A 25,566-nucleotide genomic window follows, 5' to 3' on the forward strand; every position below is an offset into this window, starting at 1 on the left:
GTGGGTGTTCCCTCTTAAGGCGGGTCTAAAGTGTGGCTCGTATTAAGGCGGCGATCTTATCACGCGCGCTTTGGAAGTAATTCCGTGCTTTCTATGAGACATAGAGCCACACACATTCTCCAGTAACAGTGAGGTGATCCCTGCCTATTCCTGGGATTTTATTCTGATTACTCGGGTTGCCTCTTTGTTACCAGACTCCATTTAAAAGTAATGGTTTTCCTCTTTAAATTGATTAATGGCCTGGGTCCCGGCTGCCTTCAAAGGCCACCTGCATCATCTATATGAACCTGAAGATAAGTTTCAGAGGTTTTGCTTCCTGGCCTCCACATCGCCACTGGAACTACAGTTGGCAGGTGCCAGGGACAGGTGGCTATTTAGCAAAGATGGAAAGGGAGAGAGAAAAGAGGGCAAGAAAACCTACAAACTACGCATCTAGGGCGCCCAGAACAACAAATATTTTCAGCTCACTTTCTCTCTGCCTTGCGCTAAATATTAGCAGCATAAGCTGTTAACTAGTGCTCTGCCTAAGAAGTCACCTTAGGCACCTTGTCTCCTAAAGATTTGCTCAGTGTGGTGACTATACCAGGCAAGAGTCTGAGCCAGTATGACACCGCAAACCACGTCGCATTCTACTATCCTTTGCAGTGTGAGACCCTCGTTATCTCTTAATCTCTTCTTTTATGGCTTACTCTGCACTTTCTTCCTGCTGCACACAGCTACCACAACCACACACCCCTCAGTTTGGCCATTCAGTAGTCCTGGTGAAACCCAAAAGCACTGTACCTACCAGTAAATCAGTGAACACATACAGTGGTACCTTGGGTTACATACACTTCAGGTTACATATGCTTCAGGTTACAGACTCCACTAACCCAGAAATAGTGCTTCAGGTTAAGTACTTTGCTTCAGGATGAGAACAGAAATCATGCTCCGGCAGCGCAGCAGCAGCGGGAGGCCCCATTAGCTAAAGTGGTGCTTCAGGTTAAGAACAGTTTCAGGTTAAGTACGGACCTCCGGAATGAATTAAGTACTTAACCAGAGGTACCACTGTATTAACATCACTAATGATCAGCATCTAAAGATTGTAAGTGCACACTGAAGTTGCACATCAGGCGGAAAATCCATACCACCTTTTTGGAAAATGTACATTTAAACAACCCCTTTATTAATCACAAGTGCTAGAAGTGCAGGGGTCTTGCAGAATCTTGCATGGAGTATTAGTGAATCTGACACTGCTAAACTGTGTTATTTTTCAACTAGAAAATAATTACAGCTCTTAGCTGATAATAACTTGAAGTAATTATCCTGTCATTTATAGCAGCCATTTGGGTAAACTCTATTTCTTTTTTTTACACAACTATAGTATGAATGTCCAGAGTTCAATCAGCTAAGCACTCTGGCTGATGAGGTCAATGGCTGTGGCCATGGCATTTATCTCTATTTCCTAAAAGGGAGAGATCTCTTCTAGAATATGGTTTCAACTTTCGTGGGTCCATATTAGCATGTCTGATGGACTTATAGTTCATGCACTTTCACTCTAGAGTGTGCAGTGAGGAAGAGACTCAAATTCATTTCAGAACAGACAGCAATTGACAAAATCAAGTAGGAACTTAACCACTTCTATTAGGACCTGCCCTAATTTACAAGGCAGTTTTTACAAGGCTTAATCATTCGTTTCAGAATGATTCTGTAGCAGTGTATTGAAGTGGGAAAAACAGGTGATTCATTTCACTTCAGCCCCGCCACTAGGACTCTAATATACTATGCTCTTCTCAATTACCCCTCTGTATGTCTTTACTTCACACAAGCATGCATTGCAGAGCTCTTTATGCCTTCTATTTTTCCTTCCAATTGTAATATGTTAAGAATCTGCACAAGCGAACTATTTTTGCAGTGACAAATGCCACCACAACCCCCTGACTGCTATGCACAAATACAAGAGAATGAAACAAAAAATACAAAATGAAAAGTAAACATGGAGTAAACATTTGAACTGGCAGTAACTAAATTAATCTGAACTAGTGTTGGTTCCCTTTGCACAGTCCCCATTTGCTATATACTGACATTTTAAAAAAAACAAATAAAAGTTCTGGGAAAAATAATTATTAATCCAAGGGACAACCAACCTGGACCCTATATCTGTCATCTGAGGCCCCTTTCTGTGCAGAGGTTGGTGACACAAGTATGTGCCTTCTCAATGGTGGCTCCCCGTTTATGGAATGCTTTCCCCAAAGAGGCACTCTTTGCACCATCATTATGTTTTTGACACCAGGCAAAAAAAGCTTTTTAAATCACCTTTGCCAACACGAGAACAGACTTTCTCAGTGGTGGTAATGAAGCCGGGGGGGGGGGGTCAGATGGGAAGCATAGTAATAATTTTTTTAAATTATTATTATTATTATTAATGAAATAAAGTGTTACTTCGCATTCCTACATGGAAGCCCTAAAAGTATGTAAAATGAAAAAATCTAATCAATCTAACCATTAAATGCACCCACAACTTTATCTTACCCAATGTTCATCATCTGTGTTTGAGTTTGGAAGGTCTGGCACTTGTCAAAACATAAAGGGAACAGTGGTTTCTAAACTCATGCAACACTCCTGTGGACAAGTGTGATAAGCTTTGACAAATGCTTCTGAATGAAACTCGCACCACCAACCAGCTGAAGGAGAGCAAGAATGGAGTAACTAGGATTAAGGTGCATTTATGTTAGGTGGCTCAGAATTGTACCTAAAATAGATTTCTGAAGGTGGGTTCTGCTTCTGCTAAGGATCTAACTACCTTCAGGATTGCAAAGACTTCCCAAACCCCAGTCCGAATTAAGTGACTGGTGAAGCAGGAAGGTGCTGCTTGAATCATCACCAAAGGATTTTCAGACCGATACACTAATTTCTTGTCCTACTTTGCAGTTACAAGGGCCAAAGACTAATTTTTAAGAGTCATTAACTTTAATGCAAATAAAGAACTGGCGGAAAGAAGCCTTACCTTCTCAGTCAACTTCAGATCCCTCTCTGTTTGAGCCTATGTCCATTTTATTACTACCATGCTACACAGTATCCACTAGAGAAAAGTAGTTGTAAGTAAAAGGTACTAAATATGAATATTTAATGAAGATAGAGTAGCTTACAGCAGCACATGGTTTAAGTCACAGTAACCAAACTAAACAGATGCACTTTAACAGATCATCTAACTTACAATTAAGGTCAAAGGTACAGAGTACAATGTACATATTAAATAAGATTATAGCCATGTGTGGCAGCTAGTTTCTTCTCATAAGCCTCACCTGATTTTCATACAACTTGTGAAAGATAATAAATCCATGCAATGTTTTAGAAGACTAATACCCTTAAAGCTTATGTGCCAGGTATTGGAGAGTGAAGTTAATAAGGTTGGTATCAAGTTCTCAGTGCACCTTTATTTTTAGGTTTGAATGTGAATATTGATCACTGCACTACTGAAAATTCAAAGCACCACATGACATTAGTATGAGGATCACACAAGCCAGTTTTCTAAGGCTAAACCATGTACTCCATTTCCACACCAACATATACCCATTTACCAAATAATACCTTCAGTGAAATTTTCTTTAGCATTCTACTTTAGCTTTACTCTTCTAGTTCCAATACAAGAACAGTTCCAGGTTATTTTCCAAATTGCTGTCCCTTCAGAAGATACTTTCTATATTCTTATTTGTAATCCCTCCTATTCAAAAACCAAGTGGATTTCAACAAAGCTGATACAAAACACATTGCGTTCTTTCCAATTTGAATGGCCTATTAAAAACCCCCCAAAGAAAACTGTTGCAGCCAAGTTATTTTTCACTTATTTTCATTTCTTTAACTGGAGGAAAAGCTTGACAAGAAGAAGCAAGGATAAAAGAACAGAAGTTTCGTGATCAGGTCTTGCTTAGTGATTATCAGATGGAAGCAGCCAAGTTTGTAAGATTCAATTCTTGTGTGACAAAAGCAGCTATAAAGCAGTTCAATATTTTAGGCATGTCAAACTTCTATTAGAAGAAACAAGTGTAGAAGCAAATCACAACATTCCAACTAGATGTTTAGACCTTATGTGTTTAGAGACCTATACTTGCCAGAAAGTTTCTCCCAAAATATGTGAACTTCAGAGCAAGCAAAAAGAATGGACATAATCTAGCAAGGATAAAAGTGAGCAGTCAATAATGAAATTTGTTTCTTTTTCACCAGCTGTTACTCACTTCACAATCACTGACAAGACTAATGTACATATTTCTGCACCTGCACTTGTAAAAGCAGATAAAATATTTAATATGTAATTTACAATTTATTTTTACCAGCATGGAGTACAGAATGAATATATCAAAGTAGTCAGACAGTTATAGGTTGACACCAACCCTGCAAAAATAGTATTCAGTATCTGCTAATTAAAAAGAAATCAATTTGCAATTTTGAAGTGATAACAGTTCAATCTACCACAAAATACAAAGGGCTGCAAAAAATGTCTCATTCCAATAGTGTATATAAGTTATTAAATAATGATCTCATTTAAAATATAAATGAAGCCATAAGTCTTTCCCACATGCAATATTATTCATTATTGAAGAACTATGTAAAAAGGCCATTGGTTTGCTTTGTTAACCATTGTAGAAAATGCCAATTCTCTGGTCACATACTCCACTAGTTTAGCACTTAATGGTACTGAATTGTTAGAAATGATTTTGAATACTGTTAATTCCGATTCTCCACTGATAAAGAATGAGACTTTGAATACGGCAGTCTTCACTAAGGGGCAAGATACACAGTCTTATACAATTATCCAGATGAGCAGCAGCCTCCACTGGTCTGAGCTGCTGGTTCATCATCAATTATCTGTACTCCCCGCCTTGCAGTTCCTGACTGACTGGAACCATTGCCTCGTGCTCTCTCATCGACTTGCGCTGTTTCTATCATTCCTAGAATTGAAGGATATTGCATTAGGTTAGATTAGTCACTCATAAAAGCAATTTAAGTCACACTGGTTCAGTTTAGCATATTCATAATGTTTTACAGAAGAAGAAGCAGCGAGAGACTTTTGACAGATTTGCAAGCTAGCCATCCTAATATTTATAAATGGAAGGCTAATGTTAAATGCCCAGTACGTTCTTAGGCCAAGATAAAGGGTTGGATTCAGATTAACTCATGCTTAGAGAAGGTCCACTGAAAAGAATGGGACAACTTAATCATGACTATCTACTACAAAAGCGTAACAAATTCTAAATCCATAAGGTTCAGCAGCTAGGCTGCTGGAGGTTGTACAAGTTCAGATGCAGTAATAGCTCACAAGTCTACCTACAAATTTATTTAATTAAAAATGCATTTTGTTACCCTGAGATAGTTAATGAGACTGGTAGATTACTATTTTACTGGATATCACTAGCCATAGATAATTCAACACCAGCGGTCCCACCTGTCAGTGAGTATAGCAACAACTTTTCAGTATTGTTGGTTGTACAAAAAATCCTCAGGCTTTGACTTGGGTGTCCATTGGGCATTACTTACAATACAATATCAGAGGAAAATTTCACCATCCATCTGGGACAGTAACTCAGATATGAATGTTCTATGATGTAGAATGTAGTGTTGTAGCCCAGGGCAATTTTACCCAAGAAGGTGCCAACCTCCACTTTTGAAAAACTTGACTATCCAGCACAATTTTTAAAAAAAATCCTGGGCCAAGGGGTGACAACACAACTTAAGTCTCAATATTTTAACATAGATGTAGTTTTCATTGAAATACAAGAATTCAGCTAAGTAGGGGTCCTTTACCTTTAAGGAACTCAGATGTATAGATTAAGCAGTACAACCATATCAGCAGGTGAAATATGGCCAATTCAATGTAGTAAGAGTTTAACATGCAATAAAATCCGACAATGTGCAGAAGTATTCAAAACTGCATAGTGACTAACATTCATGTAGCGAAAGGGTAGGGAATCTTTTCTAGCCAGATCCTTATTTCCACATTCCTGGAGACCAAATTGGACAAGTGTGCAAGGTCGTCCACCTATTAAACACCCAGTGTCACAGTGGCATCAGATGCTGCTGCACTTGGAAGCCCTGACTATCGGGACTTTATTGTGCAACATGGGATTCTTTGAAAGCCCTTTTCCAAAAAGCCCCATGGTGCTCTAGAGATTTCCAAAAGTGAGAGATTTAAACAGCCATGTATGGCTGTTTGCGAAAGGGCTTTTAAATAGCCTTGCACTGCACTCTGCAGTCCCAACAGTCAGGACTTCAAAACGGAACATCTGACATCAGCAGAAGAACAAGCACACCCAGAGAAAATGAGCAGGATTTAATCTCCACTTGTCAGTTGATGAGCAGAGATTAAATCTTACTATTTTTGCTGTGTACACCAGTTCCCAGTAGGGGAGCCAACATGCACAGTCAATGCAAAATCAAACCCTGCCCTGCTCTGCCCATCAGCCTACCTCCCCTCCCCTCAGAGTGATAGCTTATTGGCAGACAGGCAGGTTTGACCCAGTGGTGGGCCAAGCTTAGCCTGTGTGCTAGAGGCTCCTCACCCCTGATGTAGAGCAAAAACATCCATCTGGACAGAAATGCTGTTCCAGCTGCATCCAAATAGATTAAATGTTTATGAAACACAAGTTATACCAGGTAGCCCTTTTTAATACTGGTTGCACTTGAGCTGCAATTAAAATTTCCCAATTTCACAACAGTAACATAACAAGCAACTCAACACAAAATAACCTACTTTTACACAGGTCAAGAAAGAGTTCTTCTATGCCTTTGTTCTGTTTGGCTGATGTGTGATAGTGTTTTGCTCCCACCGATTCTGCATACCTGGAAATAAGGAAAGCCTTTAGCTCCCAACTAAAAAACAGTAGCAATCTTCAAACATCATTCTACATTTTAAGGGAATGTTGTAGTTAAGTATAAAACTTAGATTTCCTTCAGCATTCAGCATAGAGGAAATAGATGAAATATATGCACATTAGTAGCCTTGCAGGACACATTCAGGAGAAGAAAAGATGAAAGAGTAAACCCTACACAAATCTGACGGGGAGTCCCTTAAGACGGTTGGACGGCATCTTGTATGCCTCATTCCAGTAACTCCTGCAGCCAAGCTGGTGCCAAATATATTGCTTGGCTTTCCTTGGACCACATCAGCAAGAGGGGGGCAGAGTGTCTTGTCATCTGGGCACCCTAGGACCTCCATACATACTGCCCAGGCTTGCGCTCCAGAGGTGTCCCTTCAGAGCTGCTATTGCAGCAAAAACAACATGGGAGGCATCAGTTACAAGTTACTGGTCTCTGCAACCACAGCGGGTGCTGTGATTCTCCGGCAGCTTGACCTCACCCCCAGAGACGCAGTCCATTGTCTCTCGAGACAGAAAATGCCAACATAGTAGTAAGTTGGGAGCCAATGTGATGTAATGCTCAGACTGATGGACTAACAGCTGGAAGGTTGCAGTTCAAATCCCCCCTAAGCCATAAAACTCACTGGGTGGACTTTGGGCCAGTCACTGTCCCTCAGCCTAACCTACCTCAACAGGCTGCTGTTGAGGATAAAATGAGGAGAGGGAGAAGAAGAAGAAGAGGAGGAGTTTGGATTTGATTTCCCGCTTTATCACTACCCAAAGGAGTCTCAAAGCAGCTAACATTCTCCTTTCCCTTCCTGCCCCACAACAAACACTCTGTGAGGTGAGTGAGGCTGAGAGACTTCAGAGAAGTGTGACTAGCCCAAGGTCACCCAGCAGCTGCATGTGGAGGAGCGGAGACGCGAACCCGGTTCACCAGATTACAAGTCTACCGCTCTTAACCACTACACTACACTGGCTCTCTCCTTGTACACCACCTTGGTGTACACCAAGTACACCACCTTGGAAGAATGGTGGGATATAAATGCACTAAGTAAGTAGGTGCCATGTTTGAAGTTGCAGTTAATTAATTAATATGGAGGCTATTTGTTAAACTGTCTTTCCACCAGATGGTTCTCAAAGTGACTTAACAGTAAGCTACAAAGGCTGGAACCCAACCAGCCCATGCAAAGGGACTTCCCTTTCAAGCCTCCTCCCCGATCAGTTTTAGACCCACCCCCAATCATATAAAGCAGATTTTGGAAGGTATGCAGGACACTGCAGGCAGAATAAAGTAAGGGGAAGTCCCACTGCATGAGCCAAAGCCCCATTCCATTGTGTAGTCACCACTAGTTTCAACCTAAAGAAAAATACATATAGCAAAATGCAAAAATCAGGTAAAAACACATTAATAATACCAATTAAGAACTACGTAAAAGCAGTTGAACAAATCATAGCAAGTGGCTGCACAAGTCAGCTTATGGAGGCCAATGACCACTCTAAAAATGGTTTTGCCTTTTGGCAGAAAGTCAGACAAGGGGCTAGACAGACCTCTGTTGGCTAGGAAATCCAGAACCTGGAGCAGCCACACATGGGCAAGGGCTGAACTTCCACAAGCTTAGCAAAGAAAAGGAGTGCAAGGAGCAATGAGAAAGATACAGGGGACCCTTATGTATTATGAAGGGAGAGAGTAGTCTCAAAAACTAGGAATCCTTATGGTCAGTATCATTTGCTGAGAAATTAACATGTCAGGTCAGAGAGGCAAAGGGCAAAACAATTCCTGTTTGTTTTTATAACATGTGGCAAATGTTTACTGAATACATAAATTGTCCATACTGTGGCAGGAATCCACCCAACACTCACGGGAAAATGTGGTGTGATATTTTAAAGTAACCCATGCTTTGTCGTGCTGTATTACATAGCATGACAAAGTTTATAATTTTAATGGGACAAGCTGCTTGTTGTTTGCTATTGTAACTATTGTTACTCAAAATGTATCTTCTGTACCATGAAAAGTAAATAAGAACCTTATTAAAAAGAACTAGAGCACTTCATCCCATGTTTCTATAAAGGAATATAAGCCAGCACTTCTCTCCCATGCCAGGGAACAAAAAACCAATAGGCTGTTGCGTTACTGTTAAACATTCACCAAAGCCAAGCCCAAAATAATTTACAGGGCAATCCTAACCATTTCTATTAACCATTTCTAATGAGAAGTCAACCCTATTGGTCCTGGCGAGTATTAACCGCTTTCAGTTTTAACCTGAGGATGGTCATTTGTCCAGTTTTAACTTTAATTTTAATTTATTTGAATTAATTTTGGGATGCATTTTAATTGATTGATTGTTTGTTTTTATGCATATTGTATTATTTATATGATGTTAGCTGCTCTGAGCCCGGCTCCGGCTGGGGTACAAATAAAAAATTATTATTATTATTATTATTATTATTATTATTATTATTATTATTATTATTACTATTATTTAATTCAATGGGGTTCATTCTCAGGTACTTGCAATTTGGATTGCAGCAATCTGTTGAAAAAATTGATGATGCACCACAACCAGCAACATAACTTAAAAAATATATCATGGAATCCAGAAATTTAAATCAGAGAAAAATAGGAGTCACACTACCATGAAGAATACACTGCAAAATCCAGGCAAAATTATTGTTAACCAAATGTAGTGCAGGTGGGAAAATAATGATAATATCTTCAAAGTGCTATTAAAACTGAGACTTCAACTTACGTTTCTGCTTCTTGAATAGAGACATGCCTTTCCTTGTCCAAATCTATTTTGTTACCTGTTAGGAATTCAAAGTTTCTTAGTGTCCAAAAAATGAGAAAGCACATCTGCTCAATATTTTCAATATTTCTAGCCTCTTTTTTTTTCCATTTCCAAGCCCATGAGACATTAGCTCCTTTGCTGCTACATCCACCCAATTGTTAGCCAGTTAACAACCTTTAGCTCAACAACCTCACACCACCCAAGATTGTTTATGAGATTGCTATGCAGTGGGAGTGGACAGAAAGATTTCAAGACCTTCTGCAGCCCCTTACACTGCCGCTAAAAAAAACAAAAAGCACACTCCTCCACTCTGAACAGTTTGTAGAAGCAAAAAAACTTCAAGATGCGCTCACTTTTGCAATTCCACAGGAAACTGTGGTTAATGCAACAGCGGTTGGCAGTTTTAAGGAGATACTGAAGTTTTTTACATGAAATGTCAGTATCACCTGTAGTATAATCCTACTTTTGGAAATCCTTCACCAATCTAAACATTTGCAATACTAGGTAAATTGTATCATGTTCCCAAAGAGGTTTTGCATTGTTTTCTTGGACATGGGTATCTAGGAAACCATTCCCTATCAGGATTACAAAATGTTTAGAAATGTGTCATCTTTTGCTCAAGGAAGCTTTTCACATTATTGCTACCACCATTTAACCTTCTGCTTTACTATCACTTCACTTTTAAGGTGCACAAATATAGTTTCTTTTTACTGTGCAATAGTAAACACAACTGTGTACCCTTATGAAGCTGTAGAGAAGCCGTTTGATAAGTGTTGCACAATAATTTAAAAGACAATTAGCACTTAAACTGAACAAGATCCCCTAGTCATAAAGTAAGGTGTGGAAAACCAAAAGCTTACCAACTATGCATAGACAAATTTCATTTCCCAACATTTTTCTTAATTCTTTGACCCAGTTTTTTACCTGCAAGAATGAAAAGAAATTTCTATTATTTCACTTCAGGATTATAGTAAGCACTAAGACAGAAAAGAATCTAGCATAAATCTATCTAACATTAAAATACAAGCAGGTAGAAATTCCCATCTCGCCTGGTTTCCTACACTGAAAGCAATCCTATCCCTGTCTACTCAGCAGGTATGTAAGTGTATAGGATATTAGCTCAAAGAGATTTTAGGTAAGTTGCACAACCATTACATGAAACCAAGTTGGTACCAAAGTTCTTCAAGTCCTACACTGTACCATAGCAAAATAAAAATAAAAATGATTACAGTATTAGTTTCAAAAAGATCTGGTCAACATGGAAGCTTTTGAGTTTACTTCTTCAATGGAAAGGGTATAGTTACCTTCTGGAAAGAGTCTTCATCTGTTATATCATACACTAAAATAGCTCCATTAGAGTCTCTGTAGTAAATAGGACCCAGTGCATGAAATCTTTCTTGCCCTGCTGTATCCTGCATGAAGCAAATACATTTATGTTAGTTCTTTTTTAAGCTAGTAAAATTAAAGTCAGTGCTATTTTGATACGCCTTGATATTTTGGTATGATAAACAGAGTTCTATCTTTAGACACACAAGAAATGTAATCAATAAACACATACCCATATTGCAAGGTTTACTCTTTTTCCTCCAATATTTAGCTTCTTTGTTAGAAAAGATGCCTACAATAAAGAACATATGAACATTAAATACCTTATGCCAAAGTAAAACTGATTCATGATGTGTTGAAGAAATTCAGCAGAATTACAGTCATTTAAGTGCACTCAATGCATTATCTACAATGAGATAAAGATATCTATCTACTGCAAAAATGGAATATAGTGAACAAGAGGCATATGTTTAAGGCAAGGCAAACAATACCAGTTTTTGGTGTTGCTAAAAACTTACTTTTTCTTCCAGGCCTTTGCTTATATTTAATACCAGCATGCCAAGTTTGTCCTAACCTGATTACTGCTCTGTTTGTTTATTGTTTATTTTTTATGTTTCACTGTTAACAACCATAATATACTTTTATGGAAGTCAATATAAGTATTTAAAGAAGTAAACAGTTTTCTTACAAATAGTCAATTATGAAACTGTCATACCATGAAGACAGGTAACAGTAACAGCACAGAAAATCAGCTCAAATGGTAAAACTTCTTTTAACTTTTTGTATCAGAGTACAGCTATCCAAGAACAAAATGCAATCAGGAGCATGAATTTTAAGAGCTACACATGCATCTAAAAGCTTGGTTTCTCCACAATATACTTAGAAGCAACTCCAAAGACTGAACAAAATGTACTTGATAGATGCCCACAGTTCACAATTGACTCCAAGGGCCTTTCCTAAGTTGGGGCCTCAACACATGTACGTACGCATGAGGTATGCTGCTGGAGCTGTGATGGAAAAAATGTCTCCGCATCTCATTCTCTACCTCCTCTCCATCTTCAAAAAGCTATTTTCTTCCATTTTTCCAGAAATAAATTGGTGAGTGATATAATATTTTTTATACAGCTTGCAGCAGTTTGTATTTTTTTAAAAAAGTTAATTACAGTTCCTCTCTATTGTAGACTGATGGTACCTTTGCTTGATATATTTATATCCTGCTTTTTTGGGTGGTCTTATATTTATTCAGGCTATACCCTGGGCCTTAACTGTATAAAAGTTATTGTTTGGTGTGTAAAGTGCTGCGGAAAGTATTACTGTGGATCATGCTGCTTCTAGAGATAATATTACTTAAGCCCAAATATAGGTTTCCTTTTGTTGACCACGCCATCACTCCTTTTCTTCAAATGGAAAAAGCCAACAGCAGTATGTTGAGGCAGGTCTGTGCAGAACTTATCTGAGGCTGGGGCAGGAGTTCCCGGTCTACTGGGAGACACAGAGCGTTCTTGGCATGACAGTGTAAGTCTGGCAGGGTCCTCTGGCCAGCTTAGCCCTTCAAGGCCCAGGGCAATTGTACCCCGTTCCCCCACCCCTCTGCCCAGGCCAGGCCTGCCTTGAAGTAACTTGCCATTTCATCCTTGGTACAGTTGTACCTTGGTTCATGAACAGAATGCATTCCAGGAGTCTGCTCGATTCCCGGAACTGTTAAAAAACAAAGGTGCAGCTTCCAATTGGCTGCAAGAACGTCCTGCAACCAATCAGAAGCTGCACTGGACATTAGGCTTCCGAAAATCGTTCGAAATCCAGAACACTCACTTCCGGGTTTCAATCATTCGGGAGCTGATTTGTTCAGGAGCCAAGATGTTCGAGATCCAAGGTACGACTGTATTGTATTTTAAAACTGAAGGTTATCAGGGCAGTGTGCAAATATTCCAACAAAAATACAACCTATCAATCAACACTAAATCATTACTCAAAATTACAACAGAACATAGTTCCTGCAGTAGGCAAACCTGCTCTAAGCTCATTTATTCTGAAATGTCAGAAGCAACAGGTATGTTTTTACAGGCATCAGAAGGAGGTCAACAAAAGATTGTTGTGCCTTTAGTAAAAGAAAGTTGCCACAGAAGACAGTTCCACAACTTAGGTACCATAACTGCATCACCACAGAACAGACCACAGCCACTTATGGTAAAACCAACAGCAGGGTCTTTCTTGCTCAGCTTACAACATGGGCCAACAGATGATTAAATACTCCAACACCAGGCATATTTACAGTTAATGTTTCACTAAAACCATGACATTTACATTTAGTAACTATAGCACACAGTGCAGCTTTATATGCCAAATTATACATAAACCATTTTAGGTTCTTAAATTGATGAAGTAAAAACCGTAAGAAAATAAGTAGCGTGTCTCTTTCAGTTTTCTAAGTTCTCTCTACCTAGGTCTTCACTAGCAAACACAGCTGTTGAACTACAATTAATGTATGATTCCAAATTAAATCATATTAGGTCAAAGGAGACTGCAAAAGAAGTATTTCCCTAACCAGGCAAACCAAGCTATCCTGGGCACTCATCTCTCCCTTGCTCCTAGTATTAATCACAGAGTAATATGAGACTACGTGGTCACATAATACTGGATTGATGGATGTTTCCTTGCTTGGGAAATAGCACTGAATCATGACACAGCTACCTGTCCCTCTTCCCTCCTGCCCAGTCTTAACAACAGGAAACACAGAAGGTACATACCTGCAGGACTGTGTTGGAAGGAGCATTTAAGCAAACATAAATAATTTTGTTTCCCTGCTACTCACCACAAGCAGCACACTACAAAGTTACAGTACTACCTTCAGATGTTGCTTTTAAAAGAAGGAGGCCACAAGTTAGTTCTAAGAAGTGAACTTCAAAAACCACCGCTGTCAGTATGGTGGATCTTGTGATAACTCATGACTTCACAGTAATTTAAGTGACAGGTTTGATCTTCCATTAATTGTACTGTAACTAAGTTACCACAAACTAATGAGTCAATGTACAAGACGCAAAATGTTTAAATTCAAAGTTACACAGAATTCTGGTGAATACTACACTTGGGACTATGATTCAGCAAGTTTCCCTGCCCCTTAAAACGAGTGATTTTTTAAAGAATCAATAAACTTCTAATCAGATTTAAGCCTTCTGAAACGGATGTGTTCATTTCAGAACAATAATTTCATTGACCCCCCCTTCCTTTTAACTATTTCATTTTCTGCTCTCATTTGCCCCAAATACTTGTAACAATATAGTATACAGGAACAGTTACTAAATCTTTGGGTTGTTGTTGGGTGGTGGTTGTTGTTTTTGGGAGGTTTTTTCCACAAAAGTTACTTTTGTTCAAAAAAACTGGAACAGCACATTATGAACCATGGAGAACACATTTCACATGTTTGGTGCCCTTATGATTTACAGACGCTCTTCATGTGACATCATTTCTATAAGTGATTCTGGAAGTGTATGGGGTACTCAGCCACCAAGTAAGCAGCCTTGTTCAGTTACCCTTGGCTACATATATTCTTTAAAAATCCACTGTAACCTATATGAAGACTAGATTTAAATAGGTTCAACTATGCATACAACGCTCCTAGATTTCACAACACACTGCTCTATATATAGTTAGTGCCAGTTGTTTGCACCACAGAAACACATGTTCTTGTGGGGCACCTTAAAGATTAAGGGACATATTGTGGCATAAGCTTTTGTGAAGCAGAATCCACTTATCAAATATACTTCTGGTACCTGAAAAGAAAGAGGATTCCACAAGTGCCCATAAATCTGTCAAGCACCAAAGGTCCACACACACAATAAAAAAAACTTTTATGCTTCCATGTGTTCTCACTCAAATTTCAGCATCACAAGAGATAACGCAAAATACCCTTCAGAGGAGAGAGGGCCACCCTGTGAATCAACACCACCATAAATTGTTTACTAGCTATTTGGCTTTGAGCTAGATGTGGTAGGAAAAGGCTCGCGGCTTGTTCTGCGACACTTTCACGCCCTAAAAGCACCACTCCTCACTTTGGAAGAAAAGCGATTTAAGTCCTGTATAACCGAGAAGTGACAGCCCCGCCGAGGCGTGCACACCCTTAGGACTCATCAAACCCAGCCTCGACCAGACAGCCTGCGAGAACTCTGCCTGGAAAAGTGGAGCAGCAGCGTCACCGCATTCAGACGAGCGTGTCGGGGTCAAGCCCCCGAAGCGGCCTCTCGTCGTCGCCGCCGCCCCTCCTGCTGCTGCTGCTGCCAGGCTACCTACCTGTAGGGTGGTGATGTGCTTGTCATTGAACTTGTTCTCGCAGTAGCGGAGGACCAGCGAGGTCTTCCCCACGCAGCCTTCGCCCAGCAGGACCACCTTGAAGGAAAAGCTTCTCCCGCCGCCGGCAGCGCCGCCTCCCGCGCCAGAGGTCGCCGCCGACGCCGCCATCCGCAGCGAAGTGGCCGCCGACGCCGCGGCCTCACATCCGCAGCCCCGCTCCTCTCCTAGCAGGGGGTGGGGGGAGGCGGCGAAGAGAAGGCAGGCCCCGCGTAGAAGGAGACACCGGAGGAAAGAGACACCCACTTCCCTGTTACCGGAGGGGGGGGGGCGCCTCAGCTTGACTCCCTCTAATGGCGTCGCCTTCTTCCTCCTACGTCACGCGACGTGCGGTCACGCGACGCGACGCCCGCCGTTGATGCCGCGGCCCTAAGAAGCCCCGCCCATTGTGGGTGGGGCGAAGCAGCCGGGGGCGGGGCCGGAGAAGAAATTCAAGGGGTTCTGGCAGGATCCGCGAACGGGGACTTCCATGGGGGGGGGCGGGAGGAGGCGGTATATCCCCCCATCGTCCTGGCAGAGCTGCTCTTCAATCACGTTGATTTATAATAATAATAATGGGAATCTATAAATGTAATAATAATAATAATAATAATAATAATAATAATAATAATAATAATAATAATAATAATAATAATAATGTGCCACCGGCAGCAGCAGCAGCTGCTGGGAAAGAGGAAGAGACTGACGTTTCGCTCTGCGCTGTGCAGATCGTCAAGCCTCTGAACTGCATTGTAAACGTCGCTGGGCGTCTGGCCTGGGGAAAATGGCGGGGAAGAGGGGTGTGCGCGCGCGTGTGTTGCATTTCTGAAACCTGGTCCGTGCTACACGTTTGCTCCGTGTAGGTCCAGCTGATTGTAACGTGGCGCAGTCGTGAGTACGGGTGCGCAGGATTGAGGCCGTTGAAGATTTATTCATTTAAAAAAAAAATTGCGCCGCTTGACTGTAAAGAGAAGCGGTTTACAGAAGGAAGAATAAAATAAAGAAAAATTAACAAAAACTTTCAAAAACTTAACAGATTAAAACGCGCATCGACTATTGAGAAAGATGCCCTGATAATCAATGAAGTTAGTAGATGAAAGCAAGGAGTCCTGTCCCGATGCGGACGTTGATTCCAACACTAATTTGAAGTCGGCGACAAGGGGATTGGAGGGAAAGCTCTCCCTTGATTCATCGTTATAGCTTCAGAAGCGGCTTTTGGGATTTCGATCCTGAGGACACCCCCCTTCCCTCGCTACTTCAAACGGAGATTCTGCTCCTGGAACCTGATTACTAACGTGTGGGCAGTTAGATTTGCCTACGACTTGCTTTCGAAGGCGCAAGCAAAATCCTTCGCCTGTACTGCTCCCATCTGCTGCTATTTCCTGCACTCCCCAAGATCTCTGCACTTGGCAAGGGGAGGACCTCAAGCCGAATTTGATCCAGAATCCACCTGTTGCCACCCACCTTTGTGATAAATCCTTTGATAAGTTTTGTAGAAGGCCCCTTGCATAGGAGCCAACTCTTAGAAGGGGCTTCGTCCCACCAATAAAATATTTGAGAGGGCCAGGCCTCCCCAAAGATGACGTGCATTGCCATTCAAATAGTGTGCAGACATGGGATCAATTATGTGGGGTGTCATGGGATCAATTATGTGGGGCGGGGCTTACCCCCCCATATTTTATTCAAGTTGGCACCCCTGCCCTGCAGAAACACATGTGATGTAAAACTGCCTGGATTGGGGTGGGGTGGAGTGCAACTCTTATTAATTCTCCTGGACCTCTCAGCAGCACTGTGCCCTCCTGGGTCATGTAGCTGGATTGAGTTTACCATACTTTACTGTGTATAAGACTAGGGGTTTTTTTACTGAAAAATAATGTTTAAAGTGTGGGGTAGTCTTATACAGTGGTACCTCAGGTTAAGAACTAAATTCATTCTGGAGGTCCGTTCTTAATCCTGAAACTGTTCTTAACCTGAAGCACCACTTTAGCTAATAGGGCTTCCCACTATCGCCGCGCGATTTCTGTTCTCATCCTGAAGCAAAGTTCTTAACCTGAGGTACTATTTCTGGGTTAGCGAGTCTGTAACCTGAAGCGTCTGTAACCCGAGGTACCACTGTACACGGGGGCAATCTCCCCCCATTTTCTTAATTTTGAGTGTGTTTTACACGGGGGCGTGTTATACATAGAAAAATACGGTAAGTAGCATGGTATTGCAGTGGCTCTTGTCTTTAAAAGTATGGTCCTAGAGGAGGAGACTTTTGCTTTGCTCAATGGTTTTTGGGCTGCTGTAGGCTCTGGTTTGGACCCAATGCTATTTAATGTCTGCCTGAAACTGCTGGGGAAAACAGTACTGATGACATGCATCTTGATCTCTCATTTGCATCTAAAAGTCCCAGGGAGGCAGTGATCTGCATCAAAGGATACAACATATATTGGATGGAATTATACTCCTCCTGAAGGAGGACCATGCATGCACACAACTTGAGGCAGGAGACTGGGACCTGCCCTGCCCTAAGTATTTTAAGGACAGCTTTTTCAAGGAGTGCCTTCACCCATGTTAACCTGGCTGTGTCTTAAGGGGGGTGGGTTGGAGGCAATGCTTGCATGCTCAGTTAAGTTGGTAGACATGAAAGGCAGCGTAGGAGATTTGAATCTGGCTAGCACAAAGCTGCTTTTATTGGGAGAAGAGGCGGGACTGAATTTGCTTGTAGAACTAGAATTGCCTGCCTCTCTGCTTGCCTCACTAGTATATTTCTTCCAACCATTTTTAGACTACTTTGTACCTTCTGCTATAAATTCCAGTAGGAGTCTCTTCTGAGCTAAGACCTGGCCCTTGGATTACGTACTAATGTTCAGGTTTATCAGACCCTAACTTTGCACAGCTTTAACACCCAGCTTTTAAGCAGTTGCATCTGCTTGCTCACAGCGACTCATCTTTCTAGAGCAATATAACTATACTCACGCTTATAGAAACAAAGGAAACAGTTATATCAGACCCATCTATTTTAAATGAAAGTCATTCATCACAGAACCATTTTCAAAGCTTAAGGACCAGAAACAGATTGCGAAGAATCCATTTTTAGGAATGACCTTTAAATAATATGGTTAGATAGAACAGCCAGGTGCTCTGTCAGCTGGAGAAGCAAATTGATTTATATTGTTGCCTTTGCGCTGCATTGTTGCTAATGCGTTTTGAGAAGCAATCTAAAAGGTTCCCTTTGCTACGTGTGGACAAATTGCTACTGAAAGAGACACTGCATTTTATAATTAAATCTCTAATTTAAAAAATGCATTAACAAACAAGGAAAGTGCTCAAATGCCTTTGTAGATCTTTAAAAAGCTACTTTAAAAAGCATTTTTATCTGCTCTTTAGTCAAACACAGGCGACCAGAGCAGTTTGCAACTATGTGTAGTAAGATAGTCCCTGCTCTCAGATACATAATCTAAAAGATGGGACAGAAAAGGAAAAGGGGTTGATAAGGAGGAGGAAATAAACAAACTCAGATGACAATATCTGGAGGGCCACAGGTTCCCCACTACTGCCCTACATCTCTTGGGGGGTGGGGGTGAGGTACTGGGTATGTAAAGACTAAATGGCTATGAAGTGGGGAAATGTGTCCTCAGCACACCCAGACCAAGGAGAAATGGGTTTTAGTTTAAGTCTTTATGGACAAAGCACACACTTAACAGTAGCTCCTAAGATGCACAGAACATACACACACTTCTGATGCCTAAGTAGCTGGCATCCGAGCTGGATTGTTGGAGCAACAGTAGAACCAGGCCTCCCGCCAAACTTAAGTACCCTTGTCTGACAGGGCAAGCGTAAGCAACCTGCAACATCTCCTATGGGGAAGTTGCTGTTGTGCCTGTCACTTCAAACTTCCCCTCCCAGTCCTGGGGGACAGAGGAGATTCTACTGACCCTCCCCTCAGGCACCACCTCTTCCTCTGCTCCTGGCATTCTGCCTTCTTCCTGCCCCGGCTGCTGCCCCTCATCCTCCATCTCCTGCTCAGACGCTTCGCCTCCCCCCCCCCCAGCTCTGGTTCCTGCCTCGCAGGAGGCACAGAGCCCCACAAATCACTGCCCCCTTCCTGTGGGTTAACCTCTGCCCCCACAGCCTCCTCCACCCTCTCCTCAGTGCCCTGCCAGTCCCTGACAGAGGGGGGAATCATATACAAGGAGAACATCCTAGGGTTGTTCAGCTTAGGGGGCGCAGTGTTCACAAGGTCTGCAATTCGAGAGGCAGGTTCTGTTCCAGGTACATGAAATGGTACCGGGTTCTGTTCCAGATAAAATGGCTGCACAGCTGGAATTTGAGCCTTGAATGCTGTCTCTTTGGCCCGGGCATCGGAAAATATGGTAGCTGGTTTCCTAAGAACCCTCTTTGCCAGAATCTTTAACATGCGCTCCAGCTCATCCTGTGTATCAGGGATAGCAAAACAATGCTGTGTGCCCTTGTGGAAGTCTAGTGGATCATCAGAGATCACTATATGGCAGGCTGCCATACCTCAGATGCTCCCTGCCTCTCCCATCCACATGTAGACCAGATTCTATAAATCTTCTATGTGTATGTAAGCTCCCTATGCATTTGTGACTATCCACAAATATGTCGGAATCACACCATATATCAGTTTGCCATCCTGATGCAGAGAAAGAAGTGTGGTACACTACTAGATTCTGACAAACAAGGGTTTAAAATAAATCTGCACATTTTGCTCTGCCTAGATGGGTCAAATAACTTTTATTTATTGGTTGAGAACCTGAGATGTAGCAATTTCTGCTTATGAATATTGGGGGGGGGGATTTCAATTCAATCTGCATTTAAAGGTGAGGCAACCTAATTTGTACTTTCCAAAACAGTATGAAAACTGAAACGTAGCCATCCTTGCAAATAAACGCTTTGTCAAATTTTGCAATGCTTTTCTTCAGCCAAGTAATGTGTGCACATATAGTGGGGTAAAGTGCATGTATTAGTTAAAATAATGTACAAAAACACATTAGTATAGGGGAAATTGCTTGGTGAAAATGTGCATATTGGGCAGATTTGCCTACAAACATATATTAGGAGAAATTAGTATTTAAATACTGATTAATCTTCATGATAACTTTTGTTTTAAATTGCAAACTGATGTAGGGAACTGAATTTAAGATTGGGGGGAACAATAAGATGAGAGAAACTCAAACTGACAGATCTGTAAAGGTAAAGGGACCCCTGACCATTAGGTCCAGTCATGACCGACTCTGGGGTTGCGGCGCTCATCTCGCTTTATTGGCCGAGGGAGCCGGCATACAGCTTCCGGGTCATGTGGCCAGCATGACTAAGCCGCTTCTGGCGAGCCAGAACAGCGCATGGAAACACCGTTTACCTTCCCACTGGAGCGGTATCTATCTACTTGCACTTTGAGGTGCTTTCGAACTGCTAGGTGGGCAGGAGCAGGGACTGAGCAACGGGAGCTCACCCCGTCGCAGGGATTCGAACTGCCGACCTGATCGCAAGTCCTAGGCTCTAGTTTAACCCACAGCGCCACCCACATCTCTAGTAATGAGAAGCAGAAGCATACCTGCTTTTATTCTCCTGCCAGTCAGCTTTATCCAATAACACAACAAAGGATAAAGATCTGCAAATAAGAAAGTTTCCCTGAGCAGACGAAAAACACAGCTATCAGAAGTAGGCTAGCAATGACACAGAATGCCATAAATTGCTTTAGAATCCTAGGGGTTTCAGTTTAAGATATCTATGGAGAACTTTACTTAGCTAGTTGCATATCTATCTCCTCAGCACTATTGCTCATCTTTATGGGAATGGGAATCTCTGCAGATGGGGGGAAATGTTCCGAAGGTGAAAATAGTTGGTAATTTCAGATAAACTGTATCACGGTTGCTATCTACAAATACAACACAGAGCAGAACAAGAAGCGACTCCCAGTAAGAGCACATTGGGGGGGGGGATAAACCATTAATTTTAAAAACTCCAACTCTAATCAAAAGCAATTTCCAAATTCTATCCAAAAATAACTGCTTCCCAGCTCACCATCTGAAGTATAGATCCAAAGTCGCAAAGGTGAAAAGGAAAAACTCCCCATCAGAAACAATATGTGCTCAAGAATGTCTAATCTCCACAGTTTTTGACTGAGAAATTAATCTACAAAACCCAGAAAATATGACTGTACCTCTCTCTCCGAGTGGCTAATTAGGTTATTTTGAAGATTTTCACTTAAGTGCTGTTAATAATGCAGTCCTACATATGCACCTACATAAGCACCATTGTTATTCAATGGGCTTACTCCCAGGCAAATGCATGCAGGGCTTCAGCATACAATTCTTTTTTAAAAGTATATGCTTCTGACATAAAAGTGATGTGTAGTTGGGCCGGGCCGGCTTCTGGTGGCGTGAGGAATCCGGCTCAGCTCCCATGGCAGCCTTGGCGCTTCTTCCCTCGTCCCTTCTCCTGCTGGGCCAGGTGGTGTCTGGCTTTCCAGAGCCCGCCGTGACCCAGACAGCCCTGGTGCTTCCTCAGCGTCTCGGAGGAAGGACAGTCCAAGCTGTAAGGTGAAGTTCACGACAGCATGCACTGCTCACCGAAAAGCTGTTTCTCAAAAGCTTGCCTTACCATGAGTACTGTATCCCTGAGCATGCTGCAGTTGGCCAAATGTGCTCCCTTGAGCCCCAAAGAAAGAGACATGCTCACTGGGGAAATGGCGAGGTTCGTTCCATGGTGGACGTCTGCCCAGTGTTGGTAGAGAGCAATGACAAACTCCGTGCTCAGGTTCTGTATACCTGAAGGAGCATCTTCACCCCCATCATTCAGCTGAGATCCAGCACCGAGGGCCTTCTGGTGGTTCCCTCATTGCGAGAAGTGAGGTTACAGGGAACAAGACAGAGGGCCTTCTCGGTAGTGGCGCCCACCCTGTGGAACGCCCTCCCTTCAGATGTCAAGGAAATAAGCAGCTGTCCTATTTTTAAAAGACATCTGAAGGCAGCCCTGTTTAGGGAAGTTTTTAATATTTAATGCTGTATTGTTTTTAACACTCGATTGGGAGCTGCCCAGAGTGGCTGGGGAAACGCAGCCAGATGGGCAGGGTATTATTAATAATAATAAATCTTATTATTATTATGTGGTTCATGGTGTAAAAGCGGTCATGCCCCTGCTCTCCCTCCAGGTCTTCAATTATGTCATCTAAGTGGAAAAGAAGAGAAGGCTAGCAATTATAACTGTTTTAGGGACTTTCTTATATACCCTGAGCATATCCTTGGAAATAGACATTACCTTCATGTTTTCTTTGTTCTTTCTTCCTCCTGCCATCTTTCTCCAGATCAGGATGGCAGGAGGTCTGCAGAGCCTACAGGAAAACAAAGAGCCACATGGGATATGTTTATTTTCTGAACCTTGAAATAGGCCTCAGACAGTTACAGAGAGACCTTTCCTAAGAAACCTCAGGGACTAAAATTACTTTGGAAGCAATATCTATATGCTGAAGGGTCTTATCTTTTGTGTCCTCTCAAAGAGGGATCCACAAGCGGGGGGGGGGGGGGCTGTGGGCGAGGGGAAGGTCTAGGGAGAGGGGAAATTTTATTTTTTCTTCCCAGATAAGACTTTTCTCAGCCTTAAAAGCCTAGGCTCACAGTACTCTCTAATGCCTCTAAGCTCAAGAGGAATTTAATATCATCACAGAATGCAGATGCTGAGAGAAATCCTACTTACATGTCTATCTTCTTCCTGTAACAAATGCGAAATGATCCAACCATAGCTCACCAGGCCTTTTAGCACTCTGGTGACCAGTGAGCCAGCAGAGGGAGGTGTCACAATGGCTTCTGTAAATCTGGGGCTGGTCCCTGGAAAATAGGGACACTTGGCAGGTCTCCTGAGGTACCCAGATGGGAGACCACCAGGGAACCCATGATATGGTGCTTAGAATTATACAGATATAAAAGTACAGTGGTGCCCCGCAAGACGAACGCCTCGCAAGACGAAAAACCCGCTAGACGAAAGGGTTTCCCGTTTTGGAGGCGCTTCGCAAAACGAATTTCCCTATGGGCTTGCTTCGCAAGGCCTTCAAAAGCCGTCCGGGACAGCGGAGAAACCCGCTATACGAAAGGAGCAAAGACATCCCATAGGAATGCACTGAAAATCAATCAATGCGTTCCTATGGAAACCGCCTTCAGACCAGGTCCGGGGACAGTCTGTCCCCCGACCTCTTCTGAAGGCTGGCGGGGGGCAAAAGTCTTTGTCCCCCCCCTGCCTGCCTTCCCAGGGGCTTTTAAATTGCCCCGGGACAGCGGAGAATTCCTCCGCTGTCCTGGGGCGATTTTAAAATGCTGGCGGGCGGCAGCGAAGCCTCCGCTGTCCCGGGAAGGCAGGCAGGGGGGAAGCAAAGACTTTTGCCCCCCGCCGGCCTTCAGAAGAGGTCGGGGGACAGACTGTCCCCGGACCTGGTCTGAAGGCGGTTTCCATAGGAACGCATTGATTGATTTACAGTGCATTCCTATGGGAAACCGTGCTTCGCAAGACGAAAAACTCGCAAGACGAAAAGACTTGCGGAACGAATTAATTTCGTCTTGCGAGGCACCACTGTACTATGTAAATATATATATATACACACAAATGTAAAAAGCCCCACACTACCAGCATGCTATCTGCACTCTCATGCTGATCTCCTGAACAGCCTCGTGTCTTTACTTTTTTCTTTTTAAATTTATTTTTATTAAAGATTTTCTAGGTTTACAAAAGTACACTCCTTGTCTCTTTTTTCAGGTTGTAGTCTTTCTTACAAATCGGTTACATTTGTTGTGAGAAATAATGTTAAGTACAGTATAAGGTTTCTTTGATTAAATTAGATTTCACACCTCGGTTTTCCAGCTCCAGCCCTGCCAGAAAATACATGAGAAAACCAGTAGGTGGCACTCCCCACTCTGAATCATTATAGAATTAACATCTTTTCACAGTTTTTAAACAAAAGCATTCAATTCAACACTTCAAAAAAAGGCTTAAAGCAGGCCAGGGCATACAGGAAAATCAGCAGTTATCAATATTGCTGATTTTAACGCTGTTTTTATACCAGCAAATAAAATAATGGAAGTGGTATTGGTTTCCTTGGATCCTGTTTTCATTGAAGGAATGTGGTCTCTAGAACAAGTGAAATAATAAGGAAGAGGGTGGTGCCCCAGAATAAGGGAACAGCTGGCGTTCTTCCTTGGAATCATTTGCCTCCAAAATATTGCCTCTCCTCTCCTCCTTATGCATATTTTCTCTGTTGTTCTTTCATCTCTGTCTGGTTTGTGTGGGTGTTGTTTTCCCTTAGGTAGAACATGCAGCAGGTGTGCAGTGAGCGCAGAGCAATCACGGGACATGTCGAGATAGGCATGGACAACCCGGGATTCAGCAAACTAGGCACAGACCACTAGCCAAGGATTCTGGCTTGCCACATATAAGCTATTTCCCATAGTTAAAGTGAAAAATGTGCAGTCTTCCAAAATACTGGAATTGGGAGGAGACAGAAGAGAAGCAACTCTGTATTGTGCATACTAACTGGTTCCCACAATGGGTGCAAGAAAATGCTTGTGTCTATTGCAGCAATCCCATTCCTGCTGCTGGAAGGCATTTTCAACTTGCCCTCCTGATATTTGCTGAAGTTCAACAAAAACCTGTAAAGCCAGTTTAACAAGAGAATGTTACTGAGGGGAAAAGTGTGATCTCCATAGGCAATGTATCTAAAGTGCAAATTTAAAGGATTTCAAAAGCTATTATCCATCCACAAGCCAACAACATCCTAGTTTCTCTTGGGCAGGGAGTCTTTAACATAGGGTAAAAGATCAATTGGTCAGCATGCATACCCCTGAACCACATTCTCTCATTCATCATATATATACAGTGGTACCTCGGGTTACATAGGCTTCAGGTTACAGACTCTGTTAACCCAGAAATATTACCTCGGGTTAAGAACTTTGTTTCAGGATGAGAACAGAAATCGTGCTCCAGCGGAGCGGCGGCGGCAGGAGGCCCCATTAGCTAAAGTGGTGCTTCAGGTTAAGAACAGTTTCAGGTTAAGAACAGACCTCCGAAACAAATTAAGTACTTAACCAGAGGTACCACTGTATATGGGACGCAGGTGGCGCTGTGGGTTAAAGCCTCAGCGCCTAGGACTTGCCGATCGAAAGGTCGGCGGTTCGAATCCCTGCGGCGGGGTGCGCTCCCGCTGCTCGGTCCCAGCGCCTGCCAACCTAGCAGTTCGAAAGCACCTCCGGGTGCAAGTAGATAAATAGGGACCGCTTACCAGCGGGAAGGTAAACGGCGTTTCC

General features: G+C 42.3%; 1 protein-coding gene and 1 long non-coding RNA gene across 2 annotated transcripts; both read right to left on the reverse strand.

The window, feature by feature from the left end:
* Nucleotides 1–3,082: 3,082 nt before the first annotated feature.
* Nucleotides 3,083–15,673, reverse strand: RAB21 (RAB21, member RAS oncogene family). Its single transcript, XM_083699515.1, has 7 exons — nucleotides 15,236–15,673; nucleotides 11,181–11,240; nucleotides 10,927–11,034; nucleotides 10,483–10,546; nucleotides 9,584–9,638; nucleotides 6,728–6,816; nucleotides 3,083–4,928 (listed from the first exon to the last, which is right to left on the reverse strand). Exons 1-7 carry the CDS (start codon nucleotides 15,401–15,403, stop codon nucleotides 4,789–4,791), a joined length of 684 nt encoding a protein of 227 aa, XP_083555641.1. The 5' UTR covers nucleotides 15,404–15,673; the 3' UTR covers nucleotides 3,083–4,788.
* Nucleotides 15,674–20,835: 5,162 nt separating this feature from the next.
* Nucleotides 20,836–23,194, reverse strand: LOC310825686. Its single transcript, XR_014555441.1, has 2 exons — nucleotides 22,973–23,194; nucleotides 20,836–22,610 (listed from the first exon to the last, which is right to left on the reverse strand). It is a non-coding gene; the product is annotated as an uncharacterized lncRNA (long non-coding RNA).
* Between the last annotated feature and the right edge of the window lie 2,372 nt (nucleotides 23,195–25,566).

This window comes from Podarcis gaigeae (genome assembly GCF_964106915.1).
Source record: "Podarcis gaigeae genome assembly, chromosome: 10".
Lineage (NCBI taxonomy): Eukaryota > Metazoa > Chordata > Lepidosauria > Squamata > Lacertidae > Podarcis > Podarcis gaigeae.